Source organism: Astatotilapia calliptera, chromosome 1 (assembly GCF_964374335.1).
Source record: "Astatotilapia calliptera chromosome 1, fAstCal68.1, whole genome shotgun sequence".
Taxonomy (NCBI): domain Eukaryota; kingdom Metazoa; phylum Chordata; class Actinopteri; order Cichliformes; family Cichlidae; genus Astatotilapia; species Astatotilapia calliptera.
Window position 1 is genome coordinate 20,995,733 of NC_137422.1, and position 16,187 is coordinate 21,011,919.

At 39.1% G+C, this 16,187-nt stretch overlaps 1 protein-coding gene across 3 annotated transcripts; it reads right to left on the reverse strand.

Annotated features, from left to right (window-relative positions):
- Positions 1–205: 205 nt before the first annotated feature.
- On the reverse strand, positions 206–4,593 carry ric3a (RIC3 acetylcholine receptor chaperone a). Of its 3 annotated transcripts, none has more exons than XM_080298299.1 (6): positions 4,384–4,593; positions 2,107–2,324; positions 1,911–1,986; positions 1,670–1,766; positions 1,312–1,520; positions 206–1,148 (listed from the first exon to the last, which is right to left on the reverse strand). In XM_080298299.1, the coding sequence occupies exons 1-6, from the start codon at positions 4,499–4,501 to the stop codon at positions 376–378; spliced, it is 1,491 nt and encodes a 496-aa protein (XP_080154425.1). In that variant the 5' UTR covers positions 4,502–4,593; the 3' UTR covers positions 206–375. The 3 variants fall into 3 exon arrangements, with proteins under 3 accessions (XP_080154425.1, XP_026023181.2, XP_080154427.1); XM_026167396.2 differs by having other exon boundaries at positions 1,312–1,469; positions 4,384–4,592; XM_080298301.1 differs by having other exon boundaries at positions 4,478–4,573.
- Between the last annotated feature and the right edge of the window lie 11,594 nt (positions 4,594–16,187).

Consider the following 16,187-nt stretch of genomic DNA (forward strand, 5'->3'; position numbering starts at 1 on the left):
GGACAGCTTTTAAAATTATAACAGGTTAACACATTGAGTGTAGCGTTTAACATATTGCAAATGTACTGAATAGGTTTTAAAAGAAGAAACCGTGAAATTCTGAATGAAAAAGTACCATTATCCCCTTTAAATCTTTCATAGGGGTGTAATTGTTCTGGAAATGTGAATGTAAATAGAAAACAAAATGCATTGCAGTCATCTGAGGTGCTTGTGGTAAAGGGAAACATTTATTTGTACAAAAGTATCACTTAAGAACATAACTGCATGCCTCTGTTTAGTTTGGATTTTATGGTTTAAACATATAAGGAAGTAATAGTAACACAAGTCTGAGTTCACTGTCTGTTTTCAAACGCATTTGAGAAGCAGGAAAAGTCCTTATGTCTCCCTCCTGTTCCGCATCCTCAGGCCGCTCACCCCGACTTCCTTGGGTGTGTCTGCATAGATTCGACCCTCCCCCTCCACGTTTGCTGACATTAAAATATTGCCTTCTATATCCTCCTCTGCTTCCTCCTCTGGATTTGAACTGCCATCACAGCTGAACTGCAGGCTCTCTGCCTCCATCACTGGGTCATCTTCATCAGCTTCCTCCTCTTCTTCCACTTCTGTGTCCTCGTCCTCCTCCTCCATCTGATCTTCCTTGTCCTCTTCCCCATCCTCGTAAGTGTCCTCTTTAGGGTAGTGGAAGACATCCTTGTGCTCGCTGAAGCTGATTTGCTTCTTCCCGCTATTGTTACACTGCAGCTCTTTCTTCGCCTCCAAACCAATTCTTGTTGTCGTTCTTTCAGGACCCGGCTGGGATGATGGAGGACGGAGCAACTGCCTTTTCTCTGCCTCCTCCTCCTCCTCCTCTTCCTCATCTATGTCTTCCTCTACTCCCATAGCTTCTTCTATTCCCTCCTCTTCTTCCTCTTCCTCTTCATCCTCATCATCTTGTGCTTCTGTGTCCTCGTCCTCCTCATCTTCTTCCTCTTCCTCTTCCTCTCGCACTATGGAAAGTTTCCTTGCCATAACCTCTTCCTCCTCTTGCTCCATCCTCTCTGCTAGGGCCTCAGCGGTGGGCTGTGTGGGGGGTTCCTCTAGTTTAACCGTCTTAAACCCACGTCTGAGGCAGGGTTCATCATACTCTGGGTAGGTCTCCTCTGGGTAACCTGCATTGGTGTTCAAAGAGACTTCATCAGATTTTTATTGTGAGGATTTGATAGAGATTAGATTTGATCTCAAATTTAAAATGCACTTCATTTCACGGCTGTAACAACTTGAGCAAATGCAAATTGTGCAAAAAATGGGAGCAGTTCGACATTTCAGATGCACCTTCCCAGTCTGCACCGTATGGGACCTCCTCGGCCTCCATCTCTGGGGAGGCTCCCTCCAATCGGCTCTCTTGAATAAGCTGTGTGATCTGTCTCAGCTGCCTGAGTAATTTCTCCTCCTTTTTTGACGTGGTGGTTTTACTCCTCCTTCGTCTACCACTAGAGAGCAGCACAGAGTGAAGTAAAGTAACCCTGCCTGTGTATATCGCTCTATAAAACAAATACATACAAATGTATTTTATGACTACTTCTTCTTTATTTGTCTTTACTTAGTTAATTCATCACAGTTTCTTTGTTGTTGTGGTGCTACTGGAAGTAAAACACAAGCAGATAAAAATAAATGAATAAATAAGTCTCACCTCCCAGAACTATTGTTCCTCCTGGACACAATCCTCTCCATCATCTCTTCAGTTTGGAGAAGTCTCTCCTGCAGCCTGGCAAGCTCATTAGCAGTGACTACACAATTTACACGGGACAACATTGTTTTGATGTTAAAATATAATTCACTAAACACAATGCACACTTGGACACGTCAAAAAACGTATCCCCCTCAATCTTAAGAAGAAGAAAATGATTTTACATTTCTCGTAGTTCTCTTACTTATTGTGTTCTTCCTGGTTCCCACGGTTACTGCAGAGTTCTTCCCTGGTTTATTAGCCTTCCCCCTACATGTCAGCTGTGAACATAAACATGATTATAATTAGATTAATTGAGTATACAGTTACATTTACCATACTATAGCTCTGCATGAAGTTAATAACAAATAGTATATAGAAGCTCTAGAAATTAAAATTACCTTATGTATAATGTAAAGGATGTAAAGAAGGATCCCAAAGCCATATAAGGGTATCACTTGAGTCATCAGGTTGTACTTTTTGCCTCGTCTGATGCCTTTTACCTTTGCCATTGCCTCCAAACTGTGTGTCATTGAAAACGAAGGGTCCACGTCCCACTGTTCTGGGTCTTCTGGCACTGATAGCTTGTGCATGGCGGGAGGGTAGAACCCAGGTCCAACTGCAAAAATAGTCTTTATTCAATTAATAAGAATCAATAAAGCAATTTTCCCCCGAAAACATATCACGGGGAATGTATCCTCAGCCATTAAACTTTTAGTATCTTTAATTAGATTTTACTTAACGATTATTTAAATGCTATCATTCTCTGGATTAATTTGATAACATTTATCCATAAAATGTGTCTTTTTTCATAGTTAGGCTTCGTTCTTTTTTTCTTTAGTAATTAGATAACGCAGCCAGAACATTTCAGTGTTTTATAATGATAATGTCTAATGCCTCTTAGATTGGCCCCTAACTGTGCATGGACCCATGGACACATTCCTATGATGCCCACTGGATGGTCCAGCCCATTTGGGAACACTTTTTCCTCTATATTAACTATTATTCATAAAAGAGATCCAATTTGTAACAAATAAAGTGAAGAGATTCATGGGGATCAGATCAATATTTGAGAACAATGTCAAAAACATAAGAAGGTCAAAGCAGTCAGGAAAGCCCTGGGTAAAATGAAATGCCTACATTTGGATTTGTTTTTATTTATAGTTATTGCTTTTTCAGAAGCCTGTTTCGAGAATGTTGACACTCCTCTGTGCAGGAACACAGACCTGCTGATGCTTATGCTCAGCATGTTTCAGCATTTATGTCAAATCAAGCTCGCTGCTGCTCCCATCTGGGAGTTAACTAGCACTACAAGTGGAAGATGTGACTGGGACGCTCGTTAAAATCGGCCTGCGGAAAAAAAATTGCAAAGTGAGAAGGTACACACACACGCGCGCGCGCGCGCACATCTGGTTCCAACAAAATGAGGATGTTAGCATGCTCTGGTCTCACCTGTCAGAGGTGAAAACTGGCCACAACACACTGAAAAAACTAGCTAACAGCTAAATGTTTGCGTCCCCTAACACTGGGCACATTTAAATGTGGCTGTAAAGAAGAGAGAGGGTCTCTGTTTGGATTAATAAGGTAAGAAACTGTGTGGAAAGTTTGCAGCTTTATATTCGTGTGCTAGCACAGACTGTACTGTTTTATACAGTCAGTGGTTGCTAGCAGGCATAAATTGGCTCAGTTACAGCAGTTAGGCGAAACACAGCACAGAGAGTAGTCTGGAAAACTGCCATGTCAATATCTGCCTGGGAACATTTTGAAATATTTAGTCTCCTTGGGTTGTTTGTTGGCCAGCATTGGTTACTGTTTGGGTAAATTTTGTAACCACCCATTGCTGCTTTTAGCTGAAGACAGTCAGTGAACCTAAAGCAAGTTGTAGTTATTAGGCTGTGAAAATGTGTAAGAAAAGCAAAGCAAACTGTGCCCCAATGTCTAAAACCAAATCACTAACCACATTCCTTGTTCTCTAAATAATAATAATATAAATAATATCTAAGAATAACGTGCAATCCACAGTAGCTTTCTATTTTTGACTGTAGTATGTTCACATTTCGTATAAGGTCACCAATTTTCCTCTTATTAGATTTGAAAATTCCAGTTGTTTATGGTCTAGTGTGAAATCACTACCAGTTTATATCTGATAAGATGCCCCTGCTGTGATGACTGATCCGTTTTGACAGCACCTCTGGGTGTTTGCTCGTGACTGTGTGAAACTGATATCAGGCTAAAGTCAAATAACAAATAAGTCACATACTGTGTTTCTTGTGAATGTTTTTTAACTGCTTCAATGAGAAGTTTTGAAAAGGCGCTGTCTGTTGGAGTCAATGCACACCTGTCTCTGTAAACACAGCCGCTCATGCTTAACACGATGGGAAACGTACAAAAACACATCACTTGTTTCAGATTTAGATAAATGGTCAAACTGATTCAAATGGGTTTTAACAACCAAATTATTTGTTCTTCAAAATATGGTGAATGCAGTTTTTTTTTTTTTAACTCGCTGTACAGTGTAAGATTTCAGCTAACTTGTGTGGACTATGAAGGATAGGGCCTCTGTGCCTGGCATGGTCTGTACTGAGTAACAGCTGGCATTAACAACAGCAGCACTGACACAAAAAACACTGGAGATGGAGCAGGATGGGGATGGATGATGATCTGATAAGCCGTCTTACCCTCAGGCTGCCCCATCTCCTGTTTCGCTCTGGGCAAAAGCATCCTGGGCAGAAAGAGAGAAACACAGAGAACAGAGCATGATATAAGAGTAACCTTCTGGCAAGTTGTTATCGACATTTTCTTCCAGAAAACGACAGCAACGCGTTAATTTCACTTGAACGGGAAAGCTGGTATCCACAGATGTTATTGCTCATCTGGTGATGCTGCTGCCCAGATTAGACCAGATTAGAGCAGCTGCATTCAAGTGCTGTTTGAAAAAGTGAGCAGCAGATGGGTTGAAATTCTCCAGAGACTGAATACAACCCCCCTATTATTATTATTATTCTCATTAATATTAATATTGTTGTTGTTATTGTTGACTAAATATGAGTATCTTCACCTACAGCATTCAAACATAGGCCCAGATCTCATAAACTGACAGACTGGGTTTGGATCTGAATCCTACTAAACTAATAACAAAAAAAATACCTGATTTAAGGTAAGAAAACACAGTATGTCATTGCTTATTGTTGGTGGTATAGTGAGAGTCCAGTCAGTGCTTTTCTAATTGAGGAATATCAGGAAACTACAGTTCCAATTCCCAAGAAGTCAAATCAGAATGATTTCACAGCAGAACATAGAAAACATATCAAATGTTTAAAGTGAGACATTTTAGTATTTCATGACAAATATTCAATTTTTAAAATAATTTAATAGCAGCCAGCAACACATCTTGAAAAAGTTGGGAAAGGGAGAAATGAAAGGCTGGAAATGTAACTACAGGGGGAACATTTTACAACCAGTTATGTTCACTGGCAACAAGTCAGTAACATGATTGGGTGTGAAAGCAGCATCTTAGAGAATTTCTCAGGAGTAAAGATGAGCAGAGGTTCATCAATCTTCAAAAACCTGTGTCTACAAATTCTAACAATTTAGAATAATGTTTCTCAATGTGAAGATTTAATCTCATCACTTATATTAGGCCTACGTATCATCATCAAAATATTCAGAGAATCTGGAGAAATCTCTGTCCTTGTGATTTTTGGCCCCTCAGGCAGCACTGGATTACAAACAGGAATAATTCTGGCATGGAAATTACTGCACGGGCTCAGGAAATCATCGTCTGTGAACACAGTTTACCGTGCCATCCACAAACGGAAGTGAAAGCTTTAACATGAAAAAAGAAGCCAAACGTGATCCATCTTCTCTGGGCCAAAGCTCATTTAAAATGGGCTGAGGCAAAGTGGAAAACTGTCCTGTGGTCAGATGGGTCAAATTTTTAAATTCGTTTTGGAAAACACAGACGTCACATCCTCCAGACTAAAAAGGGGAGGGACGACCCGGCCTGTTATCAGCACTTCACTCAAAAGCTCGCATGTCTGATCGTGTGGGTATGCAGTAGTGCTGATGCAACTGGCAGCTTAAACATCTGGGAGCTTACCGTCAGTTCTGCTGCTATCCAGACAACGTGTTCGGAGAACGCCTTGTATATTTCAGCAAGACAATGTTAAACCCCATACTGCATCTATTACAACAGCATGGCTTCAGAATAGAAGCGAGCAGCTGCTGCCTGCAGGCCAGAGCTTTCACCAACTGAATACATTTGGTGCACTGTGAAATGAAAAACTCCACAAAGAAAACCCAGGACCGCAGAGCAGCTAGAATCTGATATCAGAGAAGAATGGAAGCATTCCTGTCGACTGTTGGTATAAGAAGCGAAACTTTTTTGTAACATGTTGCTGCCATCAAATTCAAAATGACCTTATTTTTTTCATAAAATGGTGCATTTTCTAACTTTAAGCACATGATATTTCTTCCTCTGTTTTATTGCAAATGATTTTCAAATCATTCCATTCCTTTTTAACATTGAAATTTTATGCAGTATCCCAACAGTTTTAGGAATCATGGTTTCAGTTTGTGTTTCCAGCCATGTTTTTGTATCCCATATTTGGTAAGAGTGGCAGACTGAGAGAAGCAAGCATAAGCTTACAAGTGTTTTGCAGGTGCGCCACGCTTGATCATCGATATTGATCTAGTAAATTCATGTCATGGTGTTACACTGCGGCAAATGACACTGAATCGGTATGTTTACTTCACTTGACTGCCCTCTATTTTTCAATAACTGTGCCTTATTCCATTAAAAGTAAAGAGTTGAATAAAAACAAAGAAATAAAACCTCACCACAACAAGAGGTTACACCCCTGATATGCAAAGCGCCAAATGCAATTTATTACAATATTGAATAATTATTTCCTAATGAAAGCTTTAAATGCAAAACTTACAAACATTAGTTTATTTGTTTGGTCTTTTTTCCCGAGACAACTCACATCATTTATCAACATTACTTTGAATGTTCCAGATGTTAAATCAGCCATTAAAAGCAATAAAACTTAAAAGAACAACATTTAGAGCCATTACTGGAGAAACCAAGAGAAACAAGGATAAAAAGCTTAAGAGAACAGAGCAAAGAAAAACACACTTATGATACAAACAGCAAATAGTAGATACTGTTGAACAAGAATATTGTACAAGCATTATTTTTAATGCAAAAATAGTAAAAGCAAAGGGGGAACATTTACATTGCAGGGTTTTTCTTGGCTTAAAATGGGTCTTTAGGGGTGACTCTGCAGGTAAGCACAGCTGTTATTTCTTGCCATTTGATAAACAAATTTATATTTTAAACTGAAGTAAATGAAACCACTCATTCCCTTTGAGGAGCATACAAAACCTCTTTTACCCTCGGACATCTACTAGCAGTAACCCTTGTTTCTCTTTTCTGATCTGAGTGGTTTTTGTTACACTTTAGGCCTCATTCCAGGCCAATATGATTGGGTATACATCAGAACTCAGGGAGGGTGATCTCTGTGTGTACAGCTTACTTTCAGGGCTACCCTAAAAAAGACCCTGAACCTGTTCTAATGACCGTCAAACCACATCTTTGCTGATATATCCTGATGTGTAAAACCTCTAGATTAAGGGTAAAGGGGAGGTCATCGGGCAATGAAACAAGGGAAGGATGCTCCAGAACTGGGAAGCTGGCTAAAGGATATTTTCTTCATTTGAAAACAATCTCATTCCTGATCTTTTTAATCTCTCCAAGTCGTTTTTCCAAAATACGAATGTAGTAAATAAAGGAGGTGCTAGTCCTTTACGGATTTAATATATAAATAATTTGAAGGTTAGGTTTTTACAATAGAACTTGAATGCAACACATGACCTATCACCCCACCCACTCTGCAGGGCCTCTGGCGTGATTTTAAATCATAAAGCAGCAGATGGCAGTGTAGGCTCAGGTACAAAGGTATGGTACGTGTAAGACAGCAGATCAGACTCCCAACTGTCATATGATATATAATTATGTTGTTCAACAGATTTGTCTTGTAATTTTGTAGTGACTAAGGAGGATTTATCAAAATTGATTTTTTTTTCCACCCACTAAGTCCATGTGCAGGTTTACCACATTTGCAGCTCAGTGCAGATGGTTCAGCTCGTGTGCTCCTGCCGACTCTAGCAGGGCATCGCTTCACCACTGGGAACCCTGTTAGGACCGTGTTAATCGAAACCTTGCAATCGTTGCATTTTTATTATAGCTTTGTTTTGTATGCCTTTAATAAATTATATTATTGGGAACTTAATTGTCCGCAGTGCGCAGCACAAACTAAAAATAAAACAAAGAGCATCATCAACCGAGTACAAACTGAACATTAATGACTCACATGACAGTAAACAAAGCACAAGGAGACACACAGTATTCTAATTAGATCCTGTGATATTATACTCTAATAGTGAGAGAGCTGCTTTATTGTGGGGTAGAAGGGGTGGGGGTATTTTTGTCTCAGTCTTTCAGTCTGTTGGGTTTAAGATTGTAAGTGTGAAAAAAAGCAGGACTGATTATTAGCCAATGATCAGCTACACTGACTTATGAATATTTTTCAACGATTTCTGGCATTAGGTTTAATTCATACTGCGATTTTACCAGTTTAGCTCTTGAAGTCACTGTAGTCAGAAGTATTTTGACATTTTTTTTATACAGTTCTGTATTTAAGCACATTTAGGCTCTATTGAAGGCTTTAATTAGTAGGTTTGGGCGAGTATTTGTGTAAAAGACATATCCTTTCATTACATGTTGCTCCAAGTTCAGAGCTTTAAAAGTTGCTAGGCAATTACCACGAAGTAAAGAAAAATGCAATTTCATTTTTAGCTCATCTGGTCAAGGCACCAATCAGCTTATGCCTTGATGAGTTGTCCTGCTGTCCATCTGTCTGCAGTTCATAAGAATTGTTACTCATCCAACAGTATTTGTCAGAATTTACTCAAACTTACACCCAGTGGGTCATCACCTGAAATCTGCACAAGGTCAGGGTCACATTTGTTGTTTTTTATGGGCACTTTTCCATTTTCAAAAGAGTCCATGCTACTTCTATGTCAGATTTTGGTTAAAATTTGCACACAGTGGTTAGCTAGTAGGTCTTCTTTTTACGGGAAATAAGCTGTGAATTCTGAAGAATGATGTACTGGATAAGCTACTACACCATCGATGTTTTGGTGTGAACTTTCTGTCTGCGCCATTAGTCAGTACCCGTCTGTATCCCACAGACATCGCCCAACACTGCGTATGCTCAGGGGTGATGTTCAGACCAGCCGTTGTCAGCTCTAGCTTGTCATGGAGTCCCTCTGTCTTTTTCAGATCTTCAGCAAGTTGAAGACACCCAATTTGATCGAAATCTTTGCAGTTGATTGGACCAAGTGGGGATGTTCCACCTTTTTAGCTTGAAAAGCTTTGTTGTTTGTCTTGCTGAGTTTGGCTCAACACAATACTCCTGTGTACCTCTATATTCATATTATCGCTTTCTTAATTAGTTAAAATCATCAGTAGGTGCTGGTCTGCCAGGTCCCCTACTTGTCCAAGTTATAACAATAACGGCACCATGTTTGACAAATAACACGGGATACTTTTGATCATAATCTCCTTATTTTCTCCACCGGCATTTGCCCTTGCTTGTCATTAATAATCCTGGAATGACACATAACTGCTCATTTAGTTTGACTTCCTGTGTGGCAGTACACTTTGGTCTCAACACCTAAAGTCCAAGCTCACACACTCATCTGAGTTGTGGCGCAATTCAGATTAAATATACAGAGGACAAGAAAGTGTCTGAAAAACAAATATATGTGCAGCTGTCTGAATACTGTTGTGTGAGCTGCATGTTTAGTTATAAATTTGAGTTGATTTGGATGTTTTCGTATTGTTGATGCATTTACACACAGTTTCAGGCCCCCCCTTTTTTTTTTCAGAAGATGGAATGACACACAGCTGAAAACAAGGACAACAAACCCGACTGATGATATTATTGTACGCGGTGTGTGCATAGAAGAATAGGTCGACTTTGTAAAACAGATGGCTAACCTTGTTAATAAGGGTTAAAAAGAGAAAATATGCAGAAACAATATCACTCTATAAGATCCACACAGAAGTCAAACTGTTTATGTTAACAAGAATCAAACAGCACAAGGCTGCAGAGTGCAAAGTGTGTTGGAATAAATACTGAATGGACGTGGACAAAGGTCAAGTAGTGTAGGAGGGACCTATGGGACTTATTAGCGAAGACCATTGCGGAGATGATCCCACTTCCCATCGTTCACAGAATGCTTGATCAAGAGTTTAAAGGGTTTTTTTGTTTTTTTAAGATGGTGATCAATGTGTTAATCCCTTCAGGGGCCAAATAAATGATTTATGTTATACACTAATACCCAAAAGTTTAATTCACCTTTTTCATTAAGTCTCTTACTTTTATTCCTCAAATGAGCTGCAAATTGAATGGAAAGTTTAGTCAAAATAATAACTTATAATATATAACTGGACTAACTAAACTATAACTTGAATTAAGATCTAGTAAAGGCACTGGCCACACATTCATATACCAGCTGACTGTCTCCTCTAATTAGTTCTTGCATACTTTTGAGGTTTGCTTTGGGCCTTTTTGTAGGAGGAAGTTAGTTCCATCAAACATCGTCCACATGGCATAGCATGGCGTTGAAAACCAGACCAGTAGCTGTCCTTGCTGTATCCCTTTATCCCGTACTAATCTTCCATTTCAGCAACACCAAAGAACCCTGAAACCATCACATTTTTTCCTTGAAAGATGGTGTCATGACCTCCTCCCGCATCTTTTCATTTGTTTTAAGTCTCACAAATGTTTTTCTTTCTGACCCAAACACCTCAGACTTATATTATTCTAGCAACATCACTTTTTTTTTAGCTTATCCAGGTGAACGTCTGATGAGCTTATGCCATGGGAGTCTTTCCACATTCACACAAATCACTACTCACCAGATTTTAGTGAAACTTGCACAGACTGATCACCTAATAGATCTTCAGTCACATTGTGCTCAAGGTCAAGGTCGTGTTTGTTGTTTTATGGGCAGTAATCTATGAATAATGCTGGATTGTGACCTGCATGAGCTCCTGTGTCACTGATGTTATGGTTTTCCAGTCTTCCCATTGTGTGTGTTCTTTTGCTTGTCTTAATTTCTCTCTGACACATCCTGTGGGGCGTACTATGAAGCAAATTCAGCATATTTATTCACGCTAGTTGGGCTGATTTTAGGCATCACGTCAGTGGTTAACAGCTTTCTTTGTTAACCCACGTTTCCTGCTTTAGTATCTATGTGGGCTCACGTAAAACAAGGTGCTTGTATGTTTATCTCAAGTATGTTGAGATAAACATGCTTGCAACTAAGGCAACTGAGAAATGCAGCAAAAAATGTTCACTTCACGTATTAATGTATTTTTTTTTAGCACTCAGTGCACTCTTACTGCTCTGTCTTTTTTTCAGGTGACAGTTGCACATTAGAGCTGTTAGCTTTGAAATTGATCATGTTAAACACGATATTAAAGAACTGCATTCAGATCTGATATTGACATAAACTTCATTTTTGGACAAATAAAAGTGAAATTAATTTCCTTAATTAAACATATTAATAAAAATTTGTCAGTTTTCTAATCTGTGTGCATTTATTTAGATCTCAGTAGTGTAAAATGGGGACATGCATAAAAACATTTATGCATATTCTACGTTAAGTAAACGCACATTCATCACAGGATCGATGTAACCCAGCAATATGTGCTGCTCTAATTTTTCTGCTTGGCTTCATTCATTGTAAAACTAACCTACACATTCTGTCGGTCTGTATCTGTGGGAAAAAATGATCAGAAGCTTGTTTAAGTAATTTTAATATGGCACATTTTATAAAAGTTTTCAATAAAACCCTGAGGATAAGCTCTTCAGGAGAAGTTACCATAGTGATGTAGCCAGGTTAAAGAAAAGCCACCTTCATGACATTGAAAACTGGCTGTAGGTCTAGATACTGTGGTAACCCATTAATCTTGTTACACCACTCAGGAGTCACCTCTTGACTGTTGACGTTGAGACTGTGTGTTTGTTTTTTTTGTTTTTTTTTTAATGGTAACATTTTGATAAAGGTGCCAGTTGAGGCTCTTGGAAGCAACTTTTTCTCAAACTAGAGCCTCTCATGTTCTTGTCATCTTGCTCAGTTGTGCACCAGGCCCCCATGTCTCTTTCTGTTGAAGGAAGCAGTGAACATTTTGATTTCTAGCATGGAAAAATGGGTTAATATCTTAGAACTCTGATGAGTTTCAGTTTCCTGTCATACTTCATTTATTGCGGATCACTTATTGCAAAATGAAAATAATGGTTTTAGTTAATTTATTCAGAATTTTGTCTTCACCAAATGGAGAAGAGCAACATGCTTAAAGTAATTTGATTCCGGCACAGGTTTTGATCTGATTTGTTGACCTCAGTAATGTATTCTGCACTGCTAATCATGCAGTCCTTTTAACTATTGTTGGACATGTCACTTGCTCTAAAAACATTTAGGGTCAGGGTGTTGAGGGCATATGAAGCTTTTCTGTGCCAATTTCAGTTCTCTGTTGAAAATTTAGGCCATTGCATAGACTTATTGTCAGTACTTTTTATTATGCAGATGTTATGCAGCTCCACCTATTATGCAATTCTAAAAACCCACAGGGGTTTGACTGTCATCATAACCATCTTGGAGACATTCAGAAGTGGATGGCTCAATATTGAACTGAAGCAGGGTAAAAATTGCACTGAAATACAGTGTTTGTCATTTCTAATGAAAATAGAAATGTGTTACTTACATGTTGATTTACTCCCACACAGTATGATCGTATACTGAGGAAAACATGGCATATTTAGACAGGACAAGACAAGATTAAAAAACACAGAAAAAGGCAAGGTTACATTCAAGATTTAAGCATCACCCTTATAAAAATGGGGATGCTGCTGTTTCCACTGCTTTTTAATTGTTGGGGTAAACACTTACAAAGCTACCCCTTACAAATTCTTGAATCCCTTTACTGGGGATACAATTGATTAGAATTACAATGAGAATTGATTTTTGTGTGTTGTAGATCCATATAGCCAGCACATCTCTTGGGGAGGTAGTGTGAAAGATTGCCTCCCCAAGTTTGACGAATATGTGGTGGCAATTGCGGCTGGCAAGGAGCCAATTGCTAATTAAAAAGCTATTAAGAGGTGTTTAAAAATGGGTGTCCTGTCTGTTCCTTGGTAACCCAGAGGAATCTGTGCCTGTGAACCTTTAGCTACACTATATTCATTTATTTATTTATTTTCTAGCTGTAAGTGCGGTACAGATTGAAGCATTGTTTGGCCTAGGGCTGCCACAAACGATTATTTTGATAGTCGACTAGTCACCGATTAATTTTGCGATTAGTCGACTAATCAGATCATCATCCATTGGACGTAAAACGTACAGCTTATTGCACCAGCATGCATCTGCTCTTATATAACGATCATTGGCTTACAGCTTTAAGTGTTTAAGGTCTGTGCTAACTAAAAATAAAGACAAGATGATAGTTTATTAAATTTTAATGAAATTTACAGATTGTTTCGGTGAAGTTTTATAAACTCCTTGCTATCTAAAATATAACGGGACACCGGAGTATATTCTCGAGCATCTCACACTTCTGATAATTAGTTGTCTGCTTGATGTTTATTCAGCTGTGTAAAAACTATAACTTTAATCTCAGCCAAACCGATTTACTCAGGAACAAATAAAATACTAAAAAAAGCCAAACAATAACATTTTTAAATTATCTAAGTGACTTATATATGTTTAACCTGAGTAGCGAAAGACGGCGGTGGGTTTGAAAACGATTTGCCGGGAGTCCGGTGTTCTCACGGGCTCTAGTGAGCTTTGCCCCCGGCTAGCTATCGAGCTAGTGGGTAACAGACGTCTCCGAAAACGTCGGAGCGCTTTTAAAAATATGTGGTGTCTTGATAAACTGAGCAGATATTTGAGGTTTACACAGCTACATTCTCGCCTGAACACATGTTAAATGTTTATTTTGTGACCCAGAAGGAATAATAAGAGTAATATTAAAACTAACTAGCTGCCGCCATTGTTGGAAACTGGGCTGCGCTATGAATTCTGGGACAGAGCTACTTCTTCTTCTTCGGGGTTTAACGGCAGCTGGTAACCTTGTACATGCAGTGCTGCTATCTTCTGTTTCAGCCCGTTATCACACTCTAAAATTCTACTACTTATTCCTGCGTCTTTTGTGATCTTACAAAGCAGAGTGATCTTAGATGCGTCGACTATTAAATCAGTCAGATTTTGATAGTTGACATAATTGTGAATAGTCGAATAATCGTGGCAGCCCTAGTTTGGCCTACATCTTGTTTGCGATGCAAGGTTATCCGTTTTATCTTTGAGATGATGCTCTTCACATTCAACAAGTTTAATACAGCTTTTATATATTTATATACATATATATATGTAACAAGCCATCGTCTGATTAGGTAAAGAAAGCAAGTTATTTCAATATGGGTTTCTTGTCCACTGGTGTTCAAAGAAAAAATACCAGTTGTCTACCAAATAACCTCAGAATACAACATTTCTTTCAGACTGTGCAAGACGAGATTGACATGAGTATGATAATAAAATAGTCCACCGGCTCTTACTTATAGTTGTGTAAAAATGCTTTGCAATAGTTTCAGTGATGCACTCATTCTTTGCTTCTGCCTGGATGCCTCTTGGTAAACATTTCACGTTTTTTCCTTTTAAAATGATAGACTGAAGCAACTTGAGGACTTGTGAAAACATTTTAGTCATGAATGTTTTGTTTACCAGAAATTTTTAATCAAGATTGCCAATGATGATTCTGGTGAAAGCTTTTGACCAAATCTAAGTTAGGTTGACCTAGCTGTTAGTGATATATTATTAGGAATGTGAACAGCACTACAATCCTGAGAATGTGATGGTACTTGGTACTTGAGCGATCGTGGCTCAAGAGTTGGCAGTTCGTCTTGTAATCGGAAGGTTGCCGGTTCGAGCCCCGGCTTGGTCAGTCTCAGTCGTTGTGTCCATGGGCAAGACACTTCACCTGTTGCCTACTGGGCAGCTGTGGCTACAATGTAGTTTGCCATCACCAGTGTGTGAATGGATGGATGACTGAATGTAGTGTAAAGCGCTCTGGGGTCCTTATGGACTAAGCACTATACAAATACAGGCCATTTAATTAGCAGCTACAAAAATGGCTACAGCAAAAATAAGTGTTTTTGCTTTTCCAACAAGAAGGATACCTACAACACAGGAAAACAATGGATGATGACAATCAAAGACAACATCAAACGTGGACGTAGCTTCCAGGTCGGAAAAATTAAGCCATTTTGGAAGTGCCTAAAAAGCTGCATTCTGTCTGAAGGCCATCAGATGGCTCTAGCTCTGGTTGCAAAAAGACTAAGGTCAAAAGATAAATGACTTCATGACTTCTGTACATACATTCCTGCTGAGTTTATGGACTCATGGAGGTTTGTCTGTGATGTGAAACTGCACATTCACTGGCTAGCCATTAGCCAAAGACTAGCCACAGTCAGATCTGCCCTTTTCTTGTTGCGTCTTTCTTTTTCCTACCAGTTGGAAATGCTCAACTTGGGGCTTGAAAAACAGCATTTCAGAAACCAAAGGGTGATGTCATGGTAGCTATGGTAGCCATCTTTTATACTGCCAATGATGACAACAACTGCAGCTACTGCAGTAGGCCTGTCTCACTGATAAGAAAGGCAGTAAGAATCTACTGTGTATCTATCAATCTATGTTATTCAGTCGCCATTGGTAGAGATATCCTGACCTATATATTAGCAGGGCTCTAGACTAACTTTTTGACATGGGCGCACCGGTACGCCTAACTTTAAAAATTTAGGCGTACCGGCACAAAAGTTAGGCGCACTCAAATTTTTCAACCGCATCGCTTAACACCGCAGTTTTACATGTGCACTTTCTTTGGGGGGGGAAGTCCATACAGACAATATTAATTTCTAAATTATTAACTAACAAACTTGTGCTTAAAGTGCTTTGTCAATATTGTAGAAAATGTTAAAAACTTAATCATCTTGGCCTCCTCTGACGACCTGTTTGCTGCTGTCTGCTGCTGAAAGGCCGTGGGGAGAGGGGACACTTGGGCAGTGCATTTACTGCAGCATATAATGTGTTTTCTGGATACACTGTGCTTTTTCAGCATTCAAATATTGATGGCACCGTGTCAGAGCACTGGCTATGAATTTCAGACAGATCAGGCCTTAACTTAACAAAAAAGTTATCAATAGTTCTTTTCATCTTTTCTTATTACCCACAGCTACAGTACATCCACTTCTCTCAGGCCTAGGCTGCTCACTAGGGCTGAGTATCATCACTGATTTCTATAATCCATTCAATTCCGGTTCTCAAAGTCCTGATTTGATTCAATTTAGCCTCAAAC

Bases quoted from the DNA above. Each gene is read 5' to 3' on its own strand.
- ric3a (XM_080298299.1), bottom strand. From the start codon at position 4,501: ATGTCGATAACAACTTGCCAGAAGGTTACTCTTATATCATGCTCTGTT. The intron at 1,767-1,910 runs GTAAGAGAACTA...TAAATTGTGTAG, and splicing joins AACCAGGAAGAACACAATAA to TCACTGCTAATGAGCTTGCC. The intron at 1,521-1,669 runs GTGAGACTTATT...TTTGTTTTATAG, and splicing joins AGGAACAATAGTTCTGGGAG to AGCGATATACACAGGCAGGG.